Source organism: Coregonus clupeaformis, unplaced genomic scaffold, assembly GCF_020615455.1.
Source record: "Coregonus clupeaformis isolate EN_2021a unplaced genomic scaffold, ASM2061545v1 scaf0148, whole genome shotgun sequence".
Lineage (NCBI taxonomy): Eukaryota > Metazoa > Chordata > Actinopteri > Salmoniformes > Salmonidae > Coregonus > Coregonus clupeaformis.
Genome location: NW_025533603.1, coordinates 84,662 through 105,314, shown reverse-complemented (window position 1 = coordinate 105,314; position 20,653 = coordinate 84,662). Strand labels below are relative to the sequence as shown.

Here is a 20,653-nt window from a genome sequence, read left to right as displayed (position 1 = left end):
GCACTGGCATGCTGACTGCAGGAATGTCCACCAGAGCTGTTGCCAGAGAACTGAATGTTAATTTCTCTACAAGAAGCCGCCTCCAACATCATTTTAGACTGGCCTCACAACTGCAAACCACCTGTATGGCGTCGTGTGGGCGAGCGGTTTGCTGATGTCAACGTTGTGAACAGAGTGCCCCATGGTAGCGGTGGGGTTATGGTATGGGCATGTATAAGCTACAGACAATGAACACAATTGCATTTTATCGATGGCAATTTGAATGCACAGAGATACCGTGACGAGATCCTGAGGCCCATTGTAGTGCCATTCATCTGCCGCCATCACCTCATGTTTCAGCATGATAATGAACAGCCCCATGTCGCAAGGATCTGTACACAATTCCTGGAATCTGAAAATGTCCCAGTTCTTCCATGGCCAAAATACTAGCCAGACACGTCACCCATTGAGCAAGTTTGTGATGCTCTGGATCGACGTGTACGACAGTATGTTCCAGTTCCCGCCAATATCCAGCAACTTTGCACAGCCATTGAAGAGGAGTGGGACAACATTCCACAGCCCACAATCAACAGCCTGATCAACTCTATGCAGAGATGTGTCACACTGCATGAGGCAAATGGTGGTCACACCAGATACTGACTGGTTTTCTGATCCATGCCCCTACCTTTTTCTTAAGGTATCTGTGACCAACAGATGCATATCTGTAATGCCAGTCATGTGAAATCCATAGATTAGGGCCTAATGAATTTATTTAAATTGACTGATTTCCTTATATGAACTGTAACTCAGTAAAATCTTTGAAATTGTTGCACGTTGCATTGATATTTTTGTTCAGCATATACAGCCTTCAGAAAGTATTCACACCCCTTGACTTTTTCCAAAAAATTTTGTGTTACAGCCTGAATTTTAAATGGATTAAATATAGATTTATTTTGTGGAAATGTTTTACAAATTCATTAAAAATGAAAAGCTGAAATGTCTTGAGTCAATAAGTATTCAACCCCTTTGTTATGGTAAGCCTAAATAAGTTCAGGAGTAAAAATGTGCTTAACAAGTTAAATAAATAGCATGGACTCTGTGTGTGCAATAATAGTATTTAACATTATTTTTTAATGACTACCTCATTCCTGTACCTCACACATACAATTATCTGTAAGGCTCCTCAGGCCCCTCAGGCCCCTCAGGGAATTTCAAACACAGATTCAACCACAAAGACCAGGGAGGTTTGCCAATGCCTCACAAAGTGCACCTATCGGTAGATGGGTAAAAATAAAAAAGCAGACATTGAATATCCTTTTGAGCATGGTGAAGTTATTAATTACACTTTGGATGGTGTATTAATACACCCAGTCACTACAAAGATACAGGCGTCCTTCCTAACTCAGTTGCCAGAGTGGAATGAAACCACTCAGGGATTTCACTATGAGGCCAATGGTGACTTTAAAACAGTTACAGAGTTCAATGGTTGTGATAGGAGAAAACAGAGGATGGATCAATGGGCGGATGGATCAACAACATTGCAGTTACTCCACAATACTAACCTAATTGATAGAGTGAAAAGAAGGAAGCATGTACAGAATATAAATATTCCAAAACATGCATCCTGTTTGCAACAAGGCACTAAAGTAATACTGCAAAAAAATGTGGAAAAGCAATTAACTTTTTGTCCTGAATACTGTGTTATGTTTGGGACAAATCCAATACAACACATTACTGAGCACCACGCTCCATATTTTCTAGCATGGTGGTGGCTGTATCATGTTATGGGTATGCTTGTAATCGATAAGGACTGGGGAATTTTTCAGGATAAAAAATAAACGTAATGGTGCTAAGCACAGGCAAAATCCTAGAGGAATACCTGGTTCAGTCTGCTGTCCACCAGACACTGGGAGATTAATTTACCTTTCAGCAGGACAATAACCTAAAACACAAGGCCAAATCTACACTGGAGTTGCTTACCAAGAAGACATTGAATGTTCCTGAGTGGCCAAGTTACAGTTTTGACTTGCATCTGCTTGAAAATATATGGTCTACCAATGGTCAACAACCAATTTGACAGAGCTTGAAGGATTTTGAAAAGAATAATGGGCAAATGTTGCACAATCCAGATGTGGAAATCTCTTAGAGACTTACCCAGAAAGACTCACAGCTGTAATTGCTGCCAAAAGTTATTCTAACATGTATTGACTCAGGAGGTTGAATACTTATCTAATAAAGATACTGTATATTAGTGTTTTTTTTGTTTGTTTTTTTACCAATGTTAGAATATTTCTTCCACTTTGACAATACAGAGTATTTTGTGTAGATCGTTGACAAAAAATGACAATTAAATCCAATTGAATCCCACTTTATAACACAAGAAAATGTGGAAAAAGTCAAGGGGTGTGAATATTTTCTGAAGGCACTGTAGGTAGAGAACATTGAACAAAACAAGGCTATGTCAATAATTACATTTGAACAAATATTCAGACGCTCTCGATTACCGAAATGAAGGTTCTCATTCCCGAAACGGACCAAAACATTTGTGTTTCGGTAATAAGAGACCCTTAGCTTAATCTGCAAATAATAGGAGACAGCCATTATGAGTCAGCAAACAATTGACCACATCACTAAAGCCCATTCGTGCCTCCACGTTGGTAAAGTAATGGTTCTCTGACTTATTCCCAATTTGAGCTGTTTAGTCGTTTTGGTAATGAGAAGGCCAAATGGGGTAAAGGGGGGGTTTGAGAATAAGAACCACATTCTGAAGGCACATAAGCGAATAAATTCACTTAAAGACGTCCTCCAGCCATTTTTGAACTTTTACTGTTGAAAAGCGATATCCCAAGCATAAATACAGCTGTGTTACTGCAATGAGACATGTCCATAGACACTGTGTTTTTACGTAATAAATATTATAGTTTACTGTAAACTTCAACTAGTATACAATTTTTATGATTTATGGACAAACTACAGCAACATATTATGTGTTTTATTCAAATAAGTTAGGTTTTTCTAAAGTAACATTTTATAAAATGACTTGATATTTGAATCCGGATGCATTTTGGTACAGAGAATTTGGTCTGAAAATGTACAAAATTCAGGTGAAAATGTAAAATGTATTTAAAAGAAGGCACTTTGCCAAAAACTACACGTTAGTCTTATTGATAGTTGATTTTAGCAGATGCATCATGGTTTTGTAACTCCATTTTCTACAGACATTTTAAAACTGTTTTCATGAAAATCCCCCACACACGGGCACTCAGGCTGCATTATTAGAATTGGATTATAGTGCCTATTCAGCCCCCCTTCAGCGATGTGTCAGCAGCCACACACTATACCTACCCTGCAGAGAGAGAGTCTGCCTACAGGTCACACGCACATGCATGCATTACACAAACGCACGCGCACACACACGCACACACACACCAGACAGTCAGCTGGTGGAGCCTTCCTTATGCACCAGTTGACATCACATCTGTTTACTCATTTCCTCGACACCAACCCAGGTAATGCACTGTAAATTATGTGGCTGTATAATCACTATGGTTTTACACTGAGTATACAAAACATTAGGAACACCTGCTCTTTTGATTACATAGACTGACCAGGTGAAAGCTATGATCCCTAATTGATGTCACCTGTTAAATCCACTTCAATCAGTGTAGATGAAGGGGAGGTGACAGGTTAAAGAAGGATTTTTAAGGCTTGAGACAATTGAGACATGGATTGTGCATGTGTGCCATTCAGACGGTGAATGGACAAGACAAAAGATTTTAAGTGCCTTTGAACGGGGTATGGTAGTACGTGCCAGGTGCACTGATTTGAGTGTGTAAAGAACTGCAACGCTGCTGGGTTTTTCACGCTCAACCGTTTCCCATGTGTATCAAGAATGGACGACCACCCAAAGGACATCCAGCCAACTTGACACAACTGTGGGAAACATTGGAGTCAACATGGGCCAGCATCCCTGTTGAATGCTTTCGACACCTTGTAGAGTCCATGCCTCAACGAATTGGGCTTTTCTGAGGGCAAAATTAGGAAGGTGTTCTTAATGTTTTGTACACAAAGTGTTTATGATCACTATAAATTATGTGGATGTATAATCACCATGATTTTATATGAGGAGGTAGTACAGTATAGTGATGTGGTATAGGAATCAACAGCACTGGTGGTACAGAATAGTGATGTGGTATACTGTAGGTATCAACAGCACTGGTGGTACAGAATAGTGATGTGGTATACTGTAGGTATCAACAGCACTGGTGGTACAGAATAGTGATGTGGTATACTGTAGGTATCAACAGCACTGGTGGTACAGAATAGTGATGTGGTATACTGTAGGTATCAACAGCACTGGTGGGACAGAATAGTGATGTGGTATACTGTAGGAATCAACACCACTGGTGGTACAGAATAGTGATGTGGTATACTGTAGGTATCAACAGCACTGGTGGTACAGAATAGTGATGTGGTATACTGTAGGTATCAACAGCACTGGTGGTACAGAATAGTGATGTGGTATACTGTAGGTATCAACAGCACTGGTGGTACAGAATAGTGATGTGGTATACTGTAGGTATCAACATCACTGGTGGGACAGAATAGTGATGTGGTATACTGTAGGTATCAACACCACTGGTGGTACAGAATAGTGATGTGGTATACTGTAGGTATCAACAGCACTGGTGGTACAGAATAGTGATGTGGTATACTGTAGGAATCAACACCACTGGTGGTACAGAATAGTGATGTGGTATACTGTAGGTATCAACAGCACTGGTGGTACAGAATAGTGATGTGGTATACTGTAGGAATCAACACCACTGGTGGTACAGAATAGTGATGTGGTATACTGTAGGTATCAACAGCACTGGTGGTACAGAATAGTGATGTGGTATACTGTAGGTATCAACAGCACTGGTGGTACAGAATAGTGATGTGGTATACTGTAGGTATCAACAGCACTGGTGGGACAGAATAGTGATGTGGTATACTGTAGGAATCAACACCACTGGTGGTACAGAATAGTGATGTGGTATACTGTAGGTATCAACAGCACTGGTGGTACAGAATAGTGATGTGGTATACTGTAGGAATCAACACCACTGGTGGTACAGAATAGTGATGTGGTCCTCTGTAGCTCAGCTGGTAGAGCACGGCGCTTGTAACGCCAAGGTAGTGGGTTCGATCCCCGGGACCACCCATACACAAAAAATGTATGCACGCACGACTGTAAGTCGCTTTGGATAAAAGCGTCTGCTAAATGGCATATTATTCTTATTATATTATTATTATACTGTAGGTATCAACAGCACTGGTGGTACAGAATAGTGATGTGGTATACTGTAGGAATCAACACCACTGGTGGTACAGAATAGTGATGTGGTATACTGTAGGTATCAACAGCACTGGTGGTACAGAATAGTGATGTGGTATACTGTAGGAATCAACACCACTGGTGGTACAGAATAGTGATGTGGTATACTGTAGGTATCAACAGCACTGGTGGTACAGAATAGTGATGTGGTATACTGTAGGAATCAACACCACTGGTGGTACAGAATAGTGATGTGGTATACTGTAGGAATCAACACCACTGGTGGTACAGAATAGTGATGTGGTATACTGTAGGTATCAACAGCACTGGTGGTACAGAATAGTGATGTGGTATACTGTAGGAATCAACACCACTGGTGGTACAGAATAGTGATGTGGTATACTGTAGGTATCAACAGCACTGGTGGTACAGAATAGTGATGTGGTATACTGTAGGTATCAACAGCACTGATGGGACAGAATAGTGATGTGGTATACTGTAGGTATCAACAGCACTGGTGGTACAGAATAGTGATGTGGTATAGGAATCAACACCACTGGTGGAACAGAATAGTGATGTGGTATACTGTAGGTATCAACAGCACTGGTGGGACAGAATAGTGATGTGGTATACTGTAGGTATCAACACCACTGGTGGTACAGAATAGTCAAGCAGTTAGCAGGCTATTCATCAGGTGCTTACTACAGTACTGACGTTGCATACAGACCTGCATGAGCCTTACTCCAGTGTGTAGATACTCTAGTCTTACTCCAGTATGTAGATACTTTAGTCTTACTCCAGTGTGTAGAGATACTCTAGTCTTACTCCAGTATGTAGATACTTTAGTCTTACTCCAGTATGTAGATACTCTAGTCTTACTCCAGTGTGTAGATACTCTAGTCTTACTCCAGTATGTAGATACTCTAGTCTTACTCCAGTGTGTATAGATACTCTAGTCTTACTCCAGTATGTAGATACTCTAGTCTTACTCCAGTGTGTAGATACTCTAGTCTTACTTCAGTGTGTAGATACTCTAGTCTTACTCCAGTACGTAGATACTCTAGTCTTACTCCAGTGTGTAGATACTCTAGTCTTACTCCAGTGTGTATAGATACTCTAGTCTTACTCCAGTATGTAGATACTCTAGTCTTACTCCAGTGTGTAGATACTCTAGTCTTACTTCAGTGTGTAGATACTCTAGTCTTACTCCAGTACGTAGATACTCTAGTCTTACTCCAGTGTGTAGATACTCTAGTCTTACTCCAGTGTGTAGATACTCTAGTCTTACTCAAGTGTGTACATACTCTAGTCTTACTCCAGTGTGTAGATACTCTAGTCTTACTCCAGTGTGTAGATACTCTAGTCTTACTCCAGTGTGTAGAGATACTCTAGTCTTACTCCAGTGTGTAGATACTCTAGTCTTACTCCAGTGTGTAGATACTCTAGTCTTACTCCAGTGTGTAGAGATACTCTAGTCTTACTCCAGTGTGTAGATACTCTAGTCTTACTCCAGTGTGTAGATACTCTAGTCTTACTCCAGTGTGTAGAGCTACTCTAGTCTTACTCCAGTGTGTAGATACTCTAGTCTTACTCCAGTGTGTAGATAATCTAGTCTTACTCCAGTGTGTAGATGCTCTAGTCTTACTCCAGTGTGTAGATACTCTAGTCTTACTCCAGTGTGTAGAGATACTCTAGTCTTACTCCAGTGTGTAGGTACTCTAGTCTTACTCCAGTGTGTAGATACTCTAGTCTTACTCCAGTGTGTAGATACTCTAGTCTTACTCCAGTGTGTAGATAATATAGTCTTACTCCAGTGTGTAAATACTCTAGTCTTACTCCAGTGTGTAGATACTCTAGTCTTACTCCAGTGTGTAAATACTCGTCTTACTCCAGTGTGTAGATACTCTAGTCTTACTCCAGTGTGTAGATATTGTACCCCTCTGCCTCCTCCTGTTGATCTGTGGTTGGCAGGGAGGACTGCAGCTGAGGAGGCCGATCAATACTGGACACTAAACCCATTCTCACCCAGGACAAACACTGCTGCCATGCCCACGCAGGCAGACCTACACACCACACTGCTCTCTCCTTCTCTATACACTACAGTACCACCAGCACACACTCACTTCTTCACTAAATCAGGTGTTAAGCAACAGCTTAGAAGAACCCTAGCCTATATTCAGTCGCCATGGTGGTCAGAATCATAGGACAGAAACATTGCCATGGTTACAACATGCTTGTCTTTTAAGAATAATTATGTTTGAAGAATCCAACCACTAGGGACTACTCACAGAAAGCTTACCACTATTTATTTCTAACCTTTTCATCTTCACTTCAATTCAAATCCTCTGTAGGCAATGCTGTAGAACACATCAATATTCACCACCATTCACTCTTTTTCCTGTGTCTGCATGACATTTCACAATAATAAGTAATAATACCTTCCATTACTTCACTGGAAGTCAGTGTGTGACTCATGACTAAACAGGTGCCCTGGCATGTATACCCGTGGAGATCCTATTCAATTACTAGTTAGTATTCTAATTCCTAATTCTATGTGTATAGCGCTAGTTTAACACAGTTATCATGGCTTCACTATTCACCTCACACCTACTGCCAGCTGGTTTCCATTCTAGACATCACCTCATTCTACAATGCCTTTCATCCTTTGGATTCTTCATGTGTTGTTATCTAGAGTTCGTAGTTATTTCACAACTATGTCACACTGCCGACCTCAATACCACAGCTGGGGTGAATTCCATTTCAGTTCAGGAAGTTGAAATAATGATAGAAAATAATGGGCAGCTTTCAAATCCACTCCAAAACTATATTTTGGTATTTTTTTCATTAGTCCACTGTTGATAGAGTCTAAAAATGTTTTGCATGTCAACAGTCAAGTTTTCAAGCGATTGGACTTTCAAGAAGCAAAGTATCAACGGCCACATCATCATGATGTATTGAGCGTTCATGAATCATTATGTATTGAGCATTCATTTGCAATTATACAAAGTGGATAACAAATATTTCACAATGCGCTTAACATAAGTTCTTTAGGCCTATATTTAAATACAAAGTAAATCCGATGCACACATTTTACACACAGAACAGACCAATGCAGTCATCATCTATAGACTACTGGGACGTCCTCCTCTGTTTTTCTGTAGCATATCACAATCTACTTGTTGTTGATGTGTACTATTGGTATTGAATACACTACTGTACATATTAATCATTCCATATGCTCATTCTGTACATGCATTATACAATTTCTGAGGTGTGTTTACCTTTAATCGTATGTGTTATTGTTTACTACCTCGCCCCCCCCACCCCACCCTGACCCCTCAGCAGTCCTGACGTTGATTTACCTAACGTGTCACAGATGGGTATTGTCCAGGACAATCCTAACCTGAATACCCCTCCATGCGATCCCATACACTCTTTCCCTCATGTATTCCCCTCCCTCTCCCCCTCTCTGTCTCAACCCCTCCCTCCGTCTCCCCTCCTCTTTGCCTGCAATACAATTCAGCATGTCTTCCCTCTCTCTGCCTGCCTCTCTCCCTCCAGCCCACCTCATCTCTCTTTCTCTCTCTCTCTATTTATGCACGTAATACTACACTACACAGACACCTCCCACAATAGAATATTCCCCTCTTTTCTCCATCTCCTTCTCTATCTCTCCCTCTCTTCCTCTTCCTTTATCTATCTCTCCCTCTCTGTAAACAGCAACTATCATAGCATTTTCAATCTGCCTCTCCCCCGTCTCCTCCTCTCCATCCTTCTCTCTCTTTCCCTCTCACACACACATACACTCTGCCAGGCATCATCCTAAATCAAGGCAGGAGAAGAGAGAGGGATGGAGGGAGGGGGGAATGCACACACACAGCAGCACATTTTAACACATATTGTCTCTGACATCTTGGCTTAACGTGAATTGTCAAGCCCTATCTAAACAGTGACGTGGTTACCATCTACCCCTTCTTCATCCCCCGGTCCCCACAGCCTATTCACACACACCGTACGGAACAGCAGCAAGCAGGACCCCGTCCCCCCACCCAGCCCCCAGCCCCAGCCCTCAGCCCCAGCCCCCAGCCCCAGCCCTCAGCCCCCAGCCATAAGGGAAAAATAGTAGGTCTTACTGAGTCTCCGTGAGCCGATGCATCCCATGGTGTATTCACAAAGGCCCTGGATACAAGCAAGGAAGCGTTACCCTGACACCATACATTCTCACTCACTCGCTCTATCTCGCGCTTCTCTCTCTTGCTTGCTTCACTCTCACTCGCTCTCCTGCACACTGTCTCTCCCTCCCTCTCTTCCTCTCTCTCTCTTCTGTGCTTACTCGCTCAGTCTCTCTCCCTCTCTCTTTACCAGTGAGAGTCCTATACGATCCCATTAGTAAGTTAGTATGCCTGAGGGAGACAGGTTTGAATTTAATATGGAAGAGTGATATTATTATCATTATTAGTATTATTATTAGTATTATTACTACTATTACTATAACTATAACTTGTATTATTACTATCATTATCATCAACATTTGTTGACATTGTTAACATCATTATCATTACCATAATCTTATTATATCTGTATTATATCTGTTGTGAAATGTGAAATCCTAAAGATATGGTGATTGGGAAATCAGGCTAATAGGAAAGGGAAGCATCATATTACTGACAGGCAGTAATCTGCAGAAAGGGCTTGTCCATTAGCCTGTGAATGGCAGTGTGTTGAATGTTGTGGCTTGTAGCCATACCATTAGAGGTTCAATAGCAGTGGACTGAGCGGTGGGCTTTGCCGTTGTTGTCATTGTTGCAGAAATAACTGCACTGCTGTAATATTGGAGATCTAAAATGGGGGTTCTCTCTCTGTCTCCCTCTCCTGTGCGCGAGCTGCCTAACAATGCACTGCAGCGGTTTCCCAGCCCCTCTACCCCTCCTTCCCCTCCCCCTCTCTCTGTCACACTCACACTGAGCTCTCAAATAATGCGAACACATACACACACACACACACACACAGGCCCAATGTTGAAGAATCATGACAAAACACGAGCGGGTATTCCTTCAGCGTCAAAGCTCTCCAAAGTCTCTAAAGCCTTTGCTCCCTGTCATCCCTCTCTCCATCGATCCTGCTGTCTGTCACCTCTCTCTCTCATCTCCCCCTTCTCTCTCTTGGTTTAGCTCTCTCTGTATTCTCTCCATTTATTCTCTCTCCCTCCCACACTCTCTCTCTCTGTTTTTACCCTCCCTCTCCTCCTCTTACCATCCCCCTCTCTCTCAGTCCTCCCCTCCACCCCCCTCTTTCCTGGTGACAAAAACAATGAGAGGAGTGGCCTCATTATCTGTACTTCTCTATCTCTCTCATCTCATCTGACCTGCATACACGTCCCACCAAATCTAATGCCCCTATCTCTACCCTCTCTCTCCATCTCTCTCTCTCTCTCTGTATCTCTCTCTTTCTCTCTCTGTCTCTCTCCTCACTCTCTCTCTCTGTCTCTCTCTCTCTCTCTCTGTCTCTCTCTCTCTCTCTCTCTCTCTCTCTCTCTCTGTCTCTCTCTCTCTCTCTCTCTCTCTCTCTCTCTGTCTCTCTCCTCTCTCTCTCTCTCTCTCTGTCTCTCTCTCTCTCTCTCTCTCTCTCTGTCTCTCTCTCTCTCTCTCTCCTCACTCTCTCTCTCTCTCTGTCTCTCTCTCTCTCTCTCTCTGTCTCTCTCTCTCTCTGTCTCTCTGTCTCTCTCTCTGTCTGTCTGTCTCTCTCTCTCTCTCTCTCTCTCTCTCTCTCTCTCTCTCTCTCTCTGTCTCTCTCTCTCTCTCCTCTCTCTCTCTCTGTCTCTCTCCTCACTCTCTCTCTCGCTCTCTCTTTATTTCATCTACCAAGGCTAACCTCCTGTCCCTCTGTGTAGGGATTATATATTTATGATGGTCTGTTTCTGTTTCTATAAGTGTTTGTCTGCCAAATGACGCAGGGCTGACACAAGCAGCAAGCATGGTCAATCATGTTTCCTTGAGTTCACACACACTGGGGAAGGAAGACAGAGAGGGGAGAGAGGGGGGAGGGACAGATGGAGACAGAGCATGAGAGAGGCAGATGGGGGAGAGGTAGTGAAAAAGAGCGGGGGATGCTTTGAGTCATGGGAGGCTGAGCAGAGGTGACGACGAGACGCTCAAATTAGTATTCCAGGAGGGAGGGAGGGAGAGACAGAGACAGAGAGAGAGAGAGAGAGAGAGAGAGAGAGAGAGAGAGAGAGAGAGAGAGAGAGAGAGAGAAGAGAGAGAGAGAGAGAGAGAGAGAGAGAGAGAGAGAGAGAGAGAGAGAGAGAGAGAGAGAGAGAGAGAGATGGAGGAAGAGAGGATGGGGAATTGGAAGGGGGAAGGGAGAGATTTTAGAGGAGGGGAGAGAGATGGGAGGGAGGGAGGGAGGGAAGGATGGCAGGGAGGGATGGACGGAGGGAGGGTGGGGAAGGAAGGTTAAATCTGTATACAATAAGTGGCCAGACATTGCAGTTCAGTTATAATCTGTCCAATCCTGGTATTGTTGCTATATATAGACCATTGGCTCCCCATCTCAGCTCATTGTGTGTGTGTGTGTGTGTGTGTGTGTGTGTATGTGTGTGTGTGTGTGTGTGTGTGTGTGTGTGTGGTGTGTGGTGTGTGGTGTGTGGTGTGTGTGTGTGTGTGTGTGTGTGTGTGTGTGTGTGTGTGTGTGTGTGTGTGTGTGTGTGTGTGTGTGTGTGTGTGTTTGTGTGTGTGTGTGTATCTGTGTGTGTGCATATACACTGACTTTACAAAACAGTCAAACCTTCCTAATGTTTAGTTGCACCCCCTTTTGCCCTCAGAACAGCCTCAATTCGTTGAGGCATGGACTCTACAAGGTGTCGAAAGCGTTCCACAGGGATGCTGGCCCATGTTGACTCCAAAGTTGGCTGGATGTCCTTTGGGAGGTGGACCATTCTTGATACACACGGGAAACGGCTGAGCGTGAAAAACCCAGCAGTGTTGTAGTTCTTGACACACTCAAACCGGTGCGCCTGGCACCTACTACCATCCATTCAAAGGCACTTAAATATTTTGTCTTGCCCATTCACCCTCTGAATGGCACACATACACAATCCATGTCTCAATTGTCTCAAGGCTTAAAAATCCTTCTTTAACCTGTCTCCTCCCCTTCATCTACACTAATCGAAGTGGATTTAACAAGTGACATCAATAAGGGACCAAGCTTTCACCTGGATTCACCTGGTCAGTCCATGTCATGGAAAGACTTTTGTACACTCAGTGTATAAGGAGTGTGTACATTTATTTTGTGCAGTTAAGCGTATGTTAAGTGTGTGTGTTTGTGTACAGTGAAGACAAAACCAATTTAAAGTAGAGGGTAATGTGTGCTGCTACATGGAGGAAGGTAGGGGTTAGATGTGATGTCACAAGGTGACCACTAAGGGATGGATAAAGTATGGGTTAGATGTGATGTTAATGGTGACCACTAGGAGGTGCAAAAGGTAGGGGTTAGATGTGATGTCACAAGGTGACATTACATTACATTTACGTCATTTAGCTGACACTCTTATCCAGAGCGACTTACAGTTAGTGCATACATTATTATTTTCATACTGGCCCCCGTGGGAAACGAACCCACAACCCTGGCGTTGCAAACGCCATGCTCAATCAACTGAGCTACCTCCCTGCCTGCCATTCCCTCCCCTACCCTGGGCCAATTGTGTGCCGCCCCATTGGTCTCCCGGTTGCGGCCGGCTACAGCAGAGCCTGGATTCGAACCAGGATCTCTAGTGGCACAGCTAGCACTGCGATGCAGTGCCTTAGACCACTGCGCCACTCGGGAGACCACTAAGGGGGTGAATAAGGTAGGAGTTGGATGTGATCAAATCAAATCAAATTGTATTTATAATAATATAATTAGCAGACGCTTTTATCCAAAGCGACTTACAGTCATGTGTGCATACATTTTTACATATGGGTGGTCCCGGGGATCGAACCCACTACCCTGGCGTTACAAGCGCCATGCTCTACCAATTGAGCTACAGAGGACCACATGTGCTGAATACAACAGGTGTAGGTAGACCATACAGTGAAATGCTTACTTACAAGCCCTTAACCAACAATGCAGTTTTAAGAAAAAAAGCTGTTAAGTAAAAAATAAATGAGTAAAAAATTAAAATAACAAATAATTAAAGAGCAGCAGTAAAATAAAATAACAGTAGGGAGGCTATATACAGGGGGTACCAGTACAGAGTAAATGTGCGGGGGCACCGGGGGTGGATAAGGTAGGAATTAGATGTGATGTCTCTCTCTCTCTCCCTCTCTATCTCGCTCTCTCAATTCAATTCAAAGGGCTTTATTGGCATGGGAAACATATGTTTACATTGCCAAAGCAAATGGAATAGATAATAAACAAAAGGGAAATAAACAAGGGAAACATTAGTAAACATTACACTCACAAACGTTTTAAAAGAATATAGACATTTCAAATGTTATATTATTGTCTATGTACAGTACAGTGTTGTAATGATGTGCAAGTAGTTGAAGTATGAAAGGGAAAATAAATAAACAGATAAATATAGGTTGTATTTACAATGTGGTTTGTGCTCCACTGGTTGCCCTTTTCTCATGGCAACGGGCCACAGATCTTGCTGCTGTGATTGCACACTGCGGTATTTCGCCTAACAGATATGGGAGTTTATTCATGTTTGATTTGTTTTCAAATTCTTTGCGGGTCTGTGTGATCTGTGGGAAATATGTCTCTAATGTGGTCATACATTTGGCAGGAGGTTAGGAAGTGTAGCTCAGTTTCCACCTCATTTTGTGGGCAGTGTGCACATGGTCTGTCTTCTCTTGAGAGCCAGGTCTGCCTATGGCAGCCTCTCTCAATAGCAAGGCTTTGATCACTGAGTCTGTACATAGTCAAGGATTTTCTTAATTTTGGGTCAGTTTGTGTATGTGAAAAGAGACCCAGAAACAGCTGGCTGAGGTGACTCTTCTCTAGGTTCATCTCTCTGTAGGTGATGGCTTTGTGGTGGAATGTGTGGGCATCGCTCCCTTTTAGGTGGTTGTAGAATTTAACAGCTCTTTTTTGGATTTTGATAACTAGCGGGTATGGTCCTAATTCTGCTCTGCATGCATTGTTTGGGGTTTTGCGTTGTACACGAAGTATATTTTTACAGAATTCTGCATGCAGAGTCTTAATTGGGTGTTTGTCCTATTTTGTGAATTATTGGTTGGTGAGTGGACCCCAGACCTCACAACCATAGAGGGCAATGGGTTTGATAACAGATTGAAGTATTTTTAGCCAGATCCTGATTGGGATGTTTTATGTTCCTTTTGATGGCATTGAAGGCCCTCCTTGCCTTGTCTATTAGATCATTCAAAGCCTTGTGGAAGTTACCTGCGGTGTTAATGTTTAGGCAGCGGTAGGTATAATTATTTGTGTGCTCTAGGGCAACAATACCTAGATATAATTTGTATTTTAGATATAATTTGTATTTGTTGTCTTGGCAACTGGACCTTTTTTGGAACACCATTATTTTTGTCTTATTGAGATTTACTGTCAGGGTCCAGGTCTGACAGAATCTGTGCAGAAGATCTAGGTGCTGCTGTAGGCCCTTTTTGGTTGGGGACAGAAGCACCAATTCATCTGCAAACAGTAGACATTTGATTTCTCTCTCTGAATGTAAGATATATAATTTGTTTAACCCTGCAAGTGGCGGAACATGCACACATACAAGCACACACACAAACACACACATTGCTGTGACAGGGCTGTGTTCTATGACATGGCTGCTGTCATTGTGAGGCAAGGTCAACCACAGAGGGAAAAAAGACTTGACACTAATCTCACCTGTGATGCATGTGCCAATGCCAGGGTGGCCATCACACTCACACACACTCACACACAGAGGGAAGAGATATTACACCACAGCAAGGGTTAAAACATACTGAGTGACATTGCAACTGGCGCTGCAACATCCAACACAGATGTTGCAAACCGAATCACTCACGTCTCTCGCTGTCTCTCTCCATCAACCGATGGAAGTGGACGTTTTTGACTGCTTTCATGTTTTTGACAATGTGTTCATTCATTTTAGATGACTTGTTGTAATCAAAGGTTAACAGTACAATGTGTATACAAGGCTTCAAAATGACTTTATGTCAAGAAATCTGTCTTGTTTTGTGACTGCATAGTAAATGATCTCCATCTCCCTTTGACTCTTTCTAACTTCACTTTCTCTCCATTACCATCCCTTCTGCTTTCTCTCCATCTCTCTCCCTGGCCCTGTTCTCACTCGCTGTATGTGTGCTGAGGACAGAGTGTGTGTGTGTATGTGTGTGTGTGTGTGTGTGTGTGTGTGTGTGTGTGTGTGTGTGTGTGTGTGTGTGTGTGTGTATGTGTGTGTGTGTGTGTCACGAGAGGTGGTGGTGGTGGTGCGGAGAGGGAGGTCTGTTGTTAGGCTCTGATGTAACCAGAGGAGGCTGGTGGGAGGAGCTATAAGAGTATGGGTTCATTGTAATGGCTGGAAAGGAATAGGTGGAACCGAGCCAAACATGTGGTTTCCATATGTTTGATGTGTTTGATACCGTTCCATCGATTCCATTACAGCCATTACAATAATCCCATCCCACTACAGCTCCTCTCACCAGCCTCCTCTGGATGTAACCTCACACCACCACTTGAGCACTGAGGTACAGGGGAGGAGGAAAGGACCGGTGGGGGAGGGAGGGAGAGGAGGAGGGAAGCCAAAAGAGAGGGAAAAGAAGAATGAAAACAGCCCGTGGGAGGGAGAGAGGAAGATGAGAGGGGAAGGAGAACTTGTAGTAGGGGCAGAGGGGAAGGTCGGAGAGAGGGAGGAAGGAAGGAGGAAAGCGAGAGAATGAGGGGAACGTGTTATGTTATTGGGGAAAGAGGCCATTTATGTCTGATAAGCTGTTCTGTTTTGCCTGGCCATGCTAATGGAAATATTATTGTATGAGTCTGGGTGCAATGTAATCTATGTAATGTTTATATAATTTATATCATGTACTGGTATGTGTAATATTTGGGGTTGGCTTTCACCTTGTAAATGTGCAATGTTTGAGTGTGATGAATGTGATTCATGTAAATGTCAATGTGGGCATGCAGTATGTGTGATGTGTGTAAAGGTCTTCGAGGAGATATATTAAACAGGCTGGCCCACACCAGACAGCTCTAATAGGCAGCACACATGGCAGTGGGTGGAGAGCACACATAACTCATGTCACGTGAGTGTGTCTCAAGGTCTCTGTGTCTGTATGTGCACTGTGTGTGTGTGTGTGTGTGTGTGTGTGTGTGTGTGTGTGTGTGTGTGTGTGTGTGTGTGGTAAAGCAAAGCAGTGTGAGTTAGGAGATCACAGTTCTCTTCTATAATTCAGTATTATTCTCTCTCTCTCCCTCTCTACTCTTACCCTCCATTCTCTCTCTCCCTCCCTCTCTACTCTTACCCTCCATTCTCTCTCTCCCTCCCTCTCTACTCTTACACTCCCTCACTCTCTACTCTCTACTCTTACCCTCCATTCCCTCTCTCCCTCCCTCTACTCCCTACTCTTACCCTCCATTCTCTCTCTCCCTCCCTCTCTACTCTTACTCTCCATTCTCTCTCTCCCTCCCTCTCTACTCTTACCCTCCATTCTCTCTCTCCCTCCCTACTCTTATCCTCCATTCCCGCTCTACTCCCCTCGGCATCTAGACCACCGCACTGTTTATCATTCATCTTCAGCCCTCCCCCTGTATTAGTCTACACTCCTCCGCCTCAGCCTCCCCATTCTCTCTACCTGTCCAGTTCATCTCTATCACTCTCATCTCTGTGTCGTATAAGTACCTGGCTTTACCTCCAAACATATCCCTCTCTTCATCTCCTCCTATCTCCATCCTTCTCTCTAACCGTGACCTCTCAGACAGTCAATGTAGTGTGTGTCATCTTCCCCTGGGCTTTGTCTGTCTGTCTGTGTGTCTCTCTCTCTCTCTCTCTCTCTCTCTCTCGCTCTCTCTCTCTCTGTCTGTCTGTCTGTCTGTCTGTCTCGCTCTCTCTCTCTCTCTGTCTGTCTGTCTGTCTGTCTGTCTGTCTGTCTGTCTGTCTGTCTGTCTGTCTGTCTGTCTGTCTCTCTGTCTGTGTGTCTCTCTGTCTGTCTGTGTGTGTCTGTCTGTGTGTCAGTCAGTCTGTCTGTGTGTCTCTCTGTCTGTCTGTCAGTCTGTCTGTGTCAGTCTGTCTGTCAGTCTGTAATTGTGTCTGTCTGTCAGTCAGTCTGTTGCAGAGGAAGGTGTGCCACGGGGACACCTGCTGGGGAGAACAGAGAACTACAGTCTGAGTTAGCCATAATCAGTGACAGTGCTCTTGAAGGGGCCAGTTGGCAATAGGAGGGTTTTTCCTCTGAGCGGTGGGGACTGGGAGAATGTGCATTGTCAAAATGTGCAGGTGTTTATCCTGTCTCTAATGTGCTGGGAAACTATTATATATACTATAGATGTTTTGAAATCACAGAGAGTTCAGTCAACATTGTGTGGAAATGGCTCTATAGACTTATGCTGAATTTGAGATTGTCTGTGTTTGTGCCAGGGAGGTAGACATACAGTGTGTGAGTAATACAGAATGTTGGCTCCCTCACTCACTTCATTGTGTGTGTGCGTGTGTGTGTGCGTGTGTGTACGTGCGTGCGTGCGTACACACACACACATGCATACGTACACACACTTGTGTACATGCACATGTGTGTGTTTGAGCGTGTGTGAGCGTTTATCCGTGCATGTGTGTGTTGCATTCCTGTGTGTATGCGCACATGTGTGTGTGTGTGTGTGTGTGTGTTTGTGCAACCCTTTCATCCCCTCATGAATCAGCCCTAGATGCAGAGCAGGATCAGGATATTAACTCTGCACCAAGGTAGGAACAGGTAATGACTCACTGTAACAGAGGGAGGGAGAGAGAGAGGGAGGAGCAGAGAGAGAGGTAGAGGGAGGGAGAAGGTGGGGAAGAAAGAAGGAGTGATTGAAGGAGAAGGAGGGAGAAAGAAAGAAAGAAAAATGGAGTGGTAGAATATAGAGATTCGGGGAAAGAGGTAATGATAGAACGAGAGAGGGAGAAGGAAAAAGAGAGTGAGTGTGAGCGAGAGAAGGAGAGAGAGGAGGGAGAATAAGAGAGAGAGAAGAAAAAAAAGGAGGGGGAGAGGGCGGACTGTTCCTTCCGGGGTTTGCCGACATTCCAGCCTTTCTGGCTGTGATTCTGACACTTTTCTGTTGTTTCAGCCTCACCTCCATGCAGGCTGCAGGACCCCACAGCTGCCCTAACACTGCCTGACTCCAACTACAACCTCCCTGTAGGCCCAGAGTTATTTCTGACCTAGAGAAACTGGGGCCTAGTTATAGTCAATAGGAATTGTTCCTGGTCAGGTCACATGGTCAGGGAAAAAAACCCTACTCTTGAGACCAGGATGTCTCTATCTAGCCATGCTGGAGAGTATGGCTGGCTCTGTATAACTACAGACATGATTTCATGACCCGTCCCTAACCTTAGATAACGATCAAATAGCTCACGTGCTTGCTTAACACAGACTGAGCCAGTTTTGTTCATTCTGGCATGACCATCTAGTGGTACTCTGCTGGGAGGGACACAGATTTCTCAGGCCTGCACCGGTGGAACTGTGGAACACTATCTATGGAAACGCTGCATTCTTTGCCTAATGGAAGCGGGGAGGGCCTGGAAAGTTTCCATAAGGGACAATATGCAATCAAGGACCCCCACGACCACACCCTCTGGTTCATGGATAAGCCCTAACAGTGGTGGGTTACACAACACAACACTTTACAACACAACACAACAATTTACAACACAACAGTATACATTATCATCCCGCCACATACTATACAAAATAACACAAGTTAAAGTGTTGCTTGTTGTCTTGTCACACTGGATTCTTGTGGGCTAAAAGAGAATAAAACAACCTAGTCAACCTTTACCTAGTCCCTAGTGTGTTACAGACAGCAGAGAGCACATCAGTGATAATAGAACAATGAACTACTATAAGGTGTACAACTCCTCCTTGTTATTATACCAGCTGTAAAACACACCTGAGAGCATCATAACTAAGACACTGGAGGGCGAGGTTGAAAGGTGTGTGTGTGTGTGTTGGTTCTTCTTGTGGGGACCTAAAATCCCCCAAAAGTCCCCACAAGGATAGTTAAACAAGGAAAATTCTCCCTTTCGGGGACATTTCCCACATCCCCATGAGGACAAAGGCTATTTTAAGCTTAGGAGTTAGGTTTAGGTTTAGGGTTTGGGTTAAGGTTAGGGTTATGGTAAGCGTTAGGTTTATGGTTAGGGAAAATAGGATTTTGAATGGAAATACATTTTAGGTCCCCACAAGGATAGAAGAACATAACGCTTGTGTGTGTGTGTGAGAGAGAGATATGGAAGCTGTATCAGAGGTAGCAGATGTGCAGGATGGGAGGTGTCATCCTCTGTGGTTGTGATATTACTGTAGGTTAGGGTTAGGCTCACATCCTCATTTGTGAGTAGGAACCATGTCCTTTTTTGTCTTTTCACGCAATCAAACTGAGTAACAGAGCCACAGTAATGTATTACTTTATATTTCATTACAGGAAATAATGGTATATGCATGTATGTGATACCTGGACCAAAATGAATATTAATGCCTTTTACACCTGGACAGGAACAGAGCTTACAGCGAGTGCAACAGCATGAAGGAGAAACTTAAAGTACAGCGGCAAAGTTATTTCTAGACAACTGATCAAGTGATACCCATTTCTCCCAGTGTGGGACACATATGATGGATACAGAGTTCAGTAAAGTGTTTTCTTAGTACTGTCTGTGTACTGTGGCCTTTCTCTTTCCCTTGTGTCCCCCAGCCATTTTAGTGTCCCCCAACCATTTTAGTGTTCGTACCTAATCAAGCCTCTACCTCCATTATCTCTCGTTCCCTCCCTCCCTCCCTCTCACTCATTCCCTCTCTCTCTGACCTTACAAGGAAAGGCAGGCAGCGTTGATGTCATAGAATAAAGAATGTTGCAAGAATCCAGAGAGAGAGAGGGACAGGGAGAAACAGAGAGGAAAGACAGAGACTACTGCCTTACAGCAGTTTACGAACATACACAATGAGAGAGAGAGAGCGAGAGAGAGAGAGAGGTGGTGTTTACATAGTAATATACACATCCCGAGAGAACGTCCAACGAGAAAGAACATGTTTGGAAGGATGGTGTCATTCCTTTTCCATGGAGAGGGGGAGGAGAGAGAGAGGGGGAGGGTCTAACAGCTGTAGGGGAACTGAGAGAGAGGGGGAGAGGAAAGTTAACAAGCACACTTTCTGTCTCGGTTTGGATCTGTTGCCAGGGAAA

At 43.7% G+C, this 20,653-nt stretch overlaps 1 protein-coding gene across 3 annotated transcripts in view; it reads right to left on the bottom strand.

Annotated features, from left to right (window-relative positions):
- The window catches only part of LOC121586222 (headcase protein), a 51,033-nt gene extending 41,441 nt beyond the window's left edge, over positions 1–9,592 (bottom strand). For all 3 annotated transcript variants that reach the window (XM_045213756.1, XM_045213757.1, XM_045213758.1), the window contains exon 1: positions 9,433–9,592. In XM_045213756.1, coding sequence (XP_045069691.1) covers positions 9,433–9,460 — 28 coding nt within the window. In that variant the 5' untranslated portion in view covers positions 9,461–9,592. The remainder of the gene's footprint in view (positions 1–9,432) is intronic.
- Between the last annotated feature and the right edge of the window lie 11,061 nt (positions 9,593–20,653).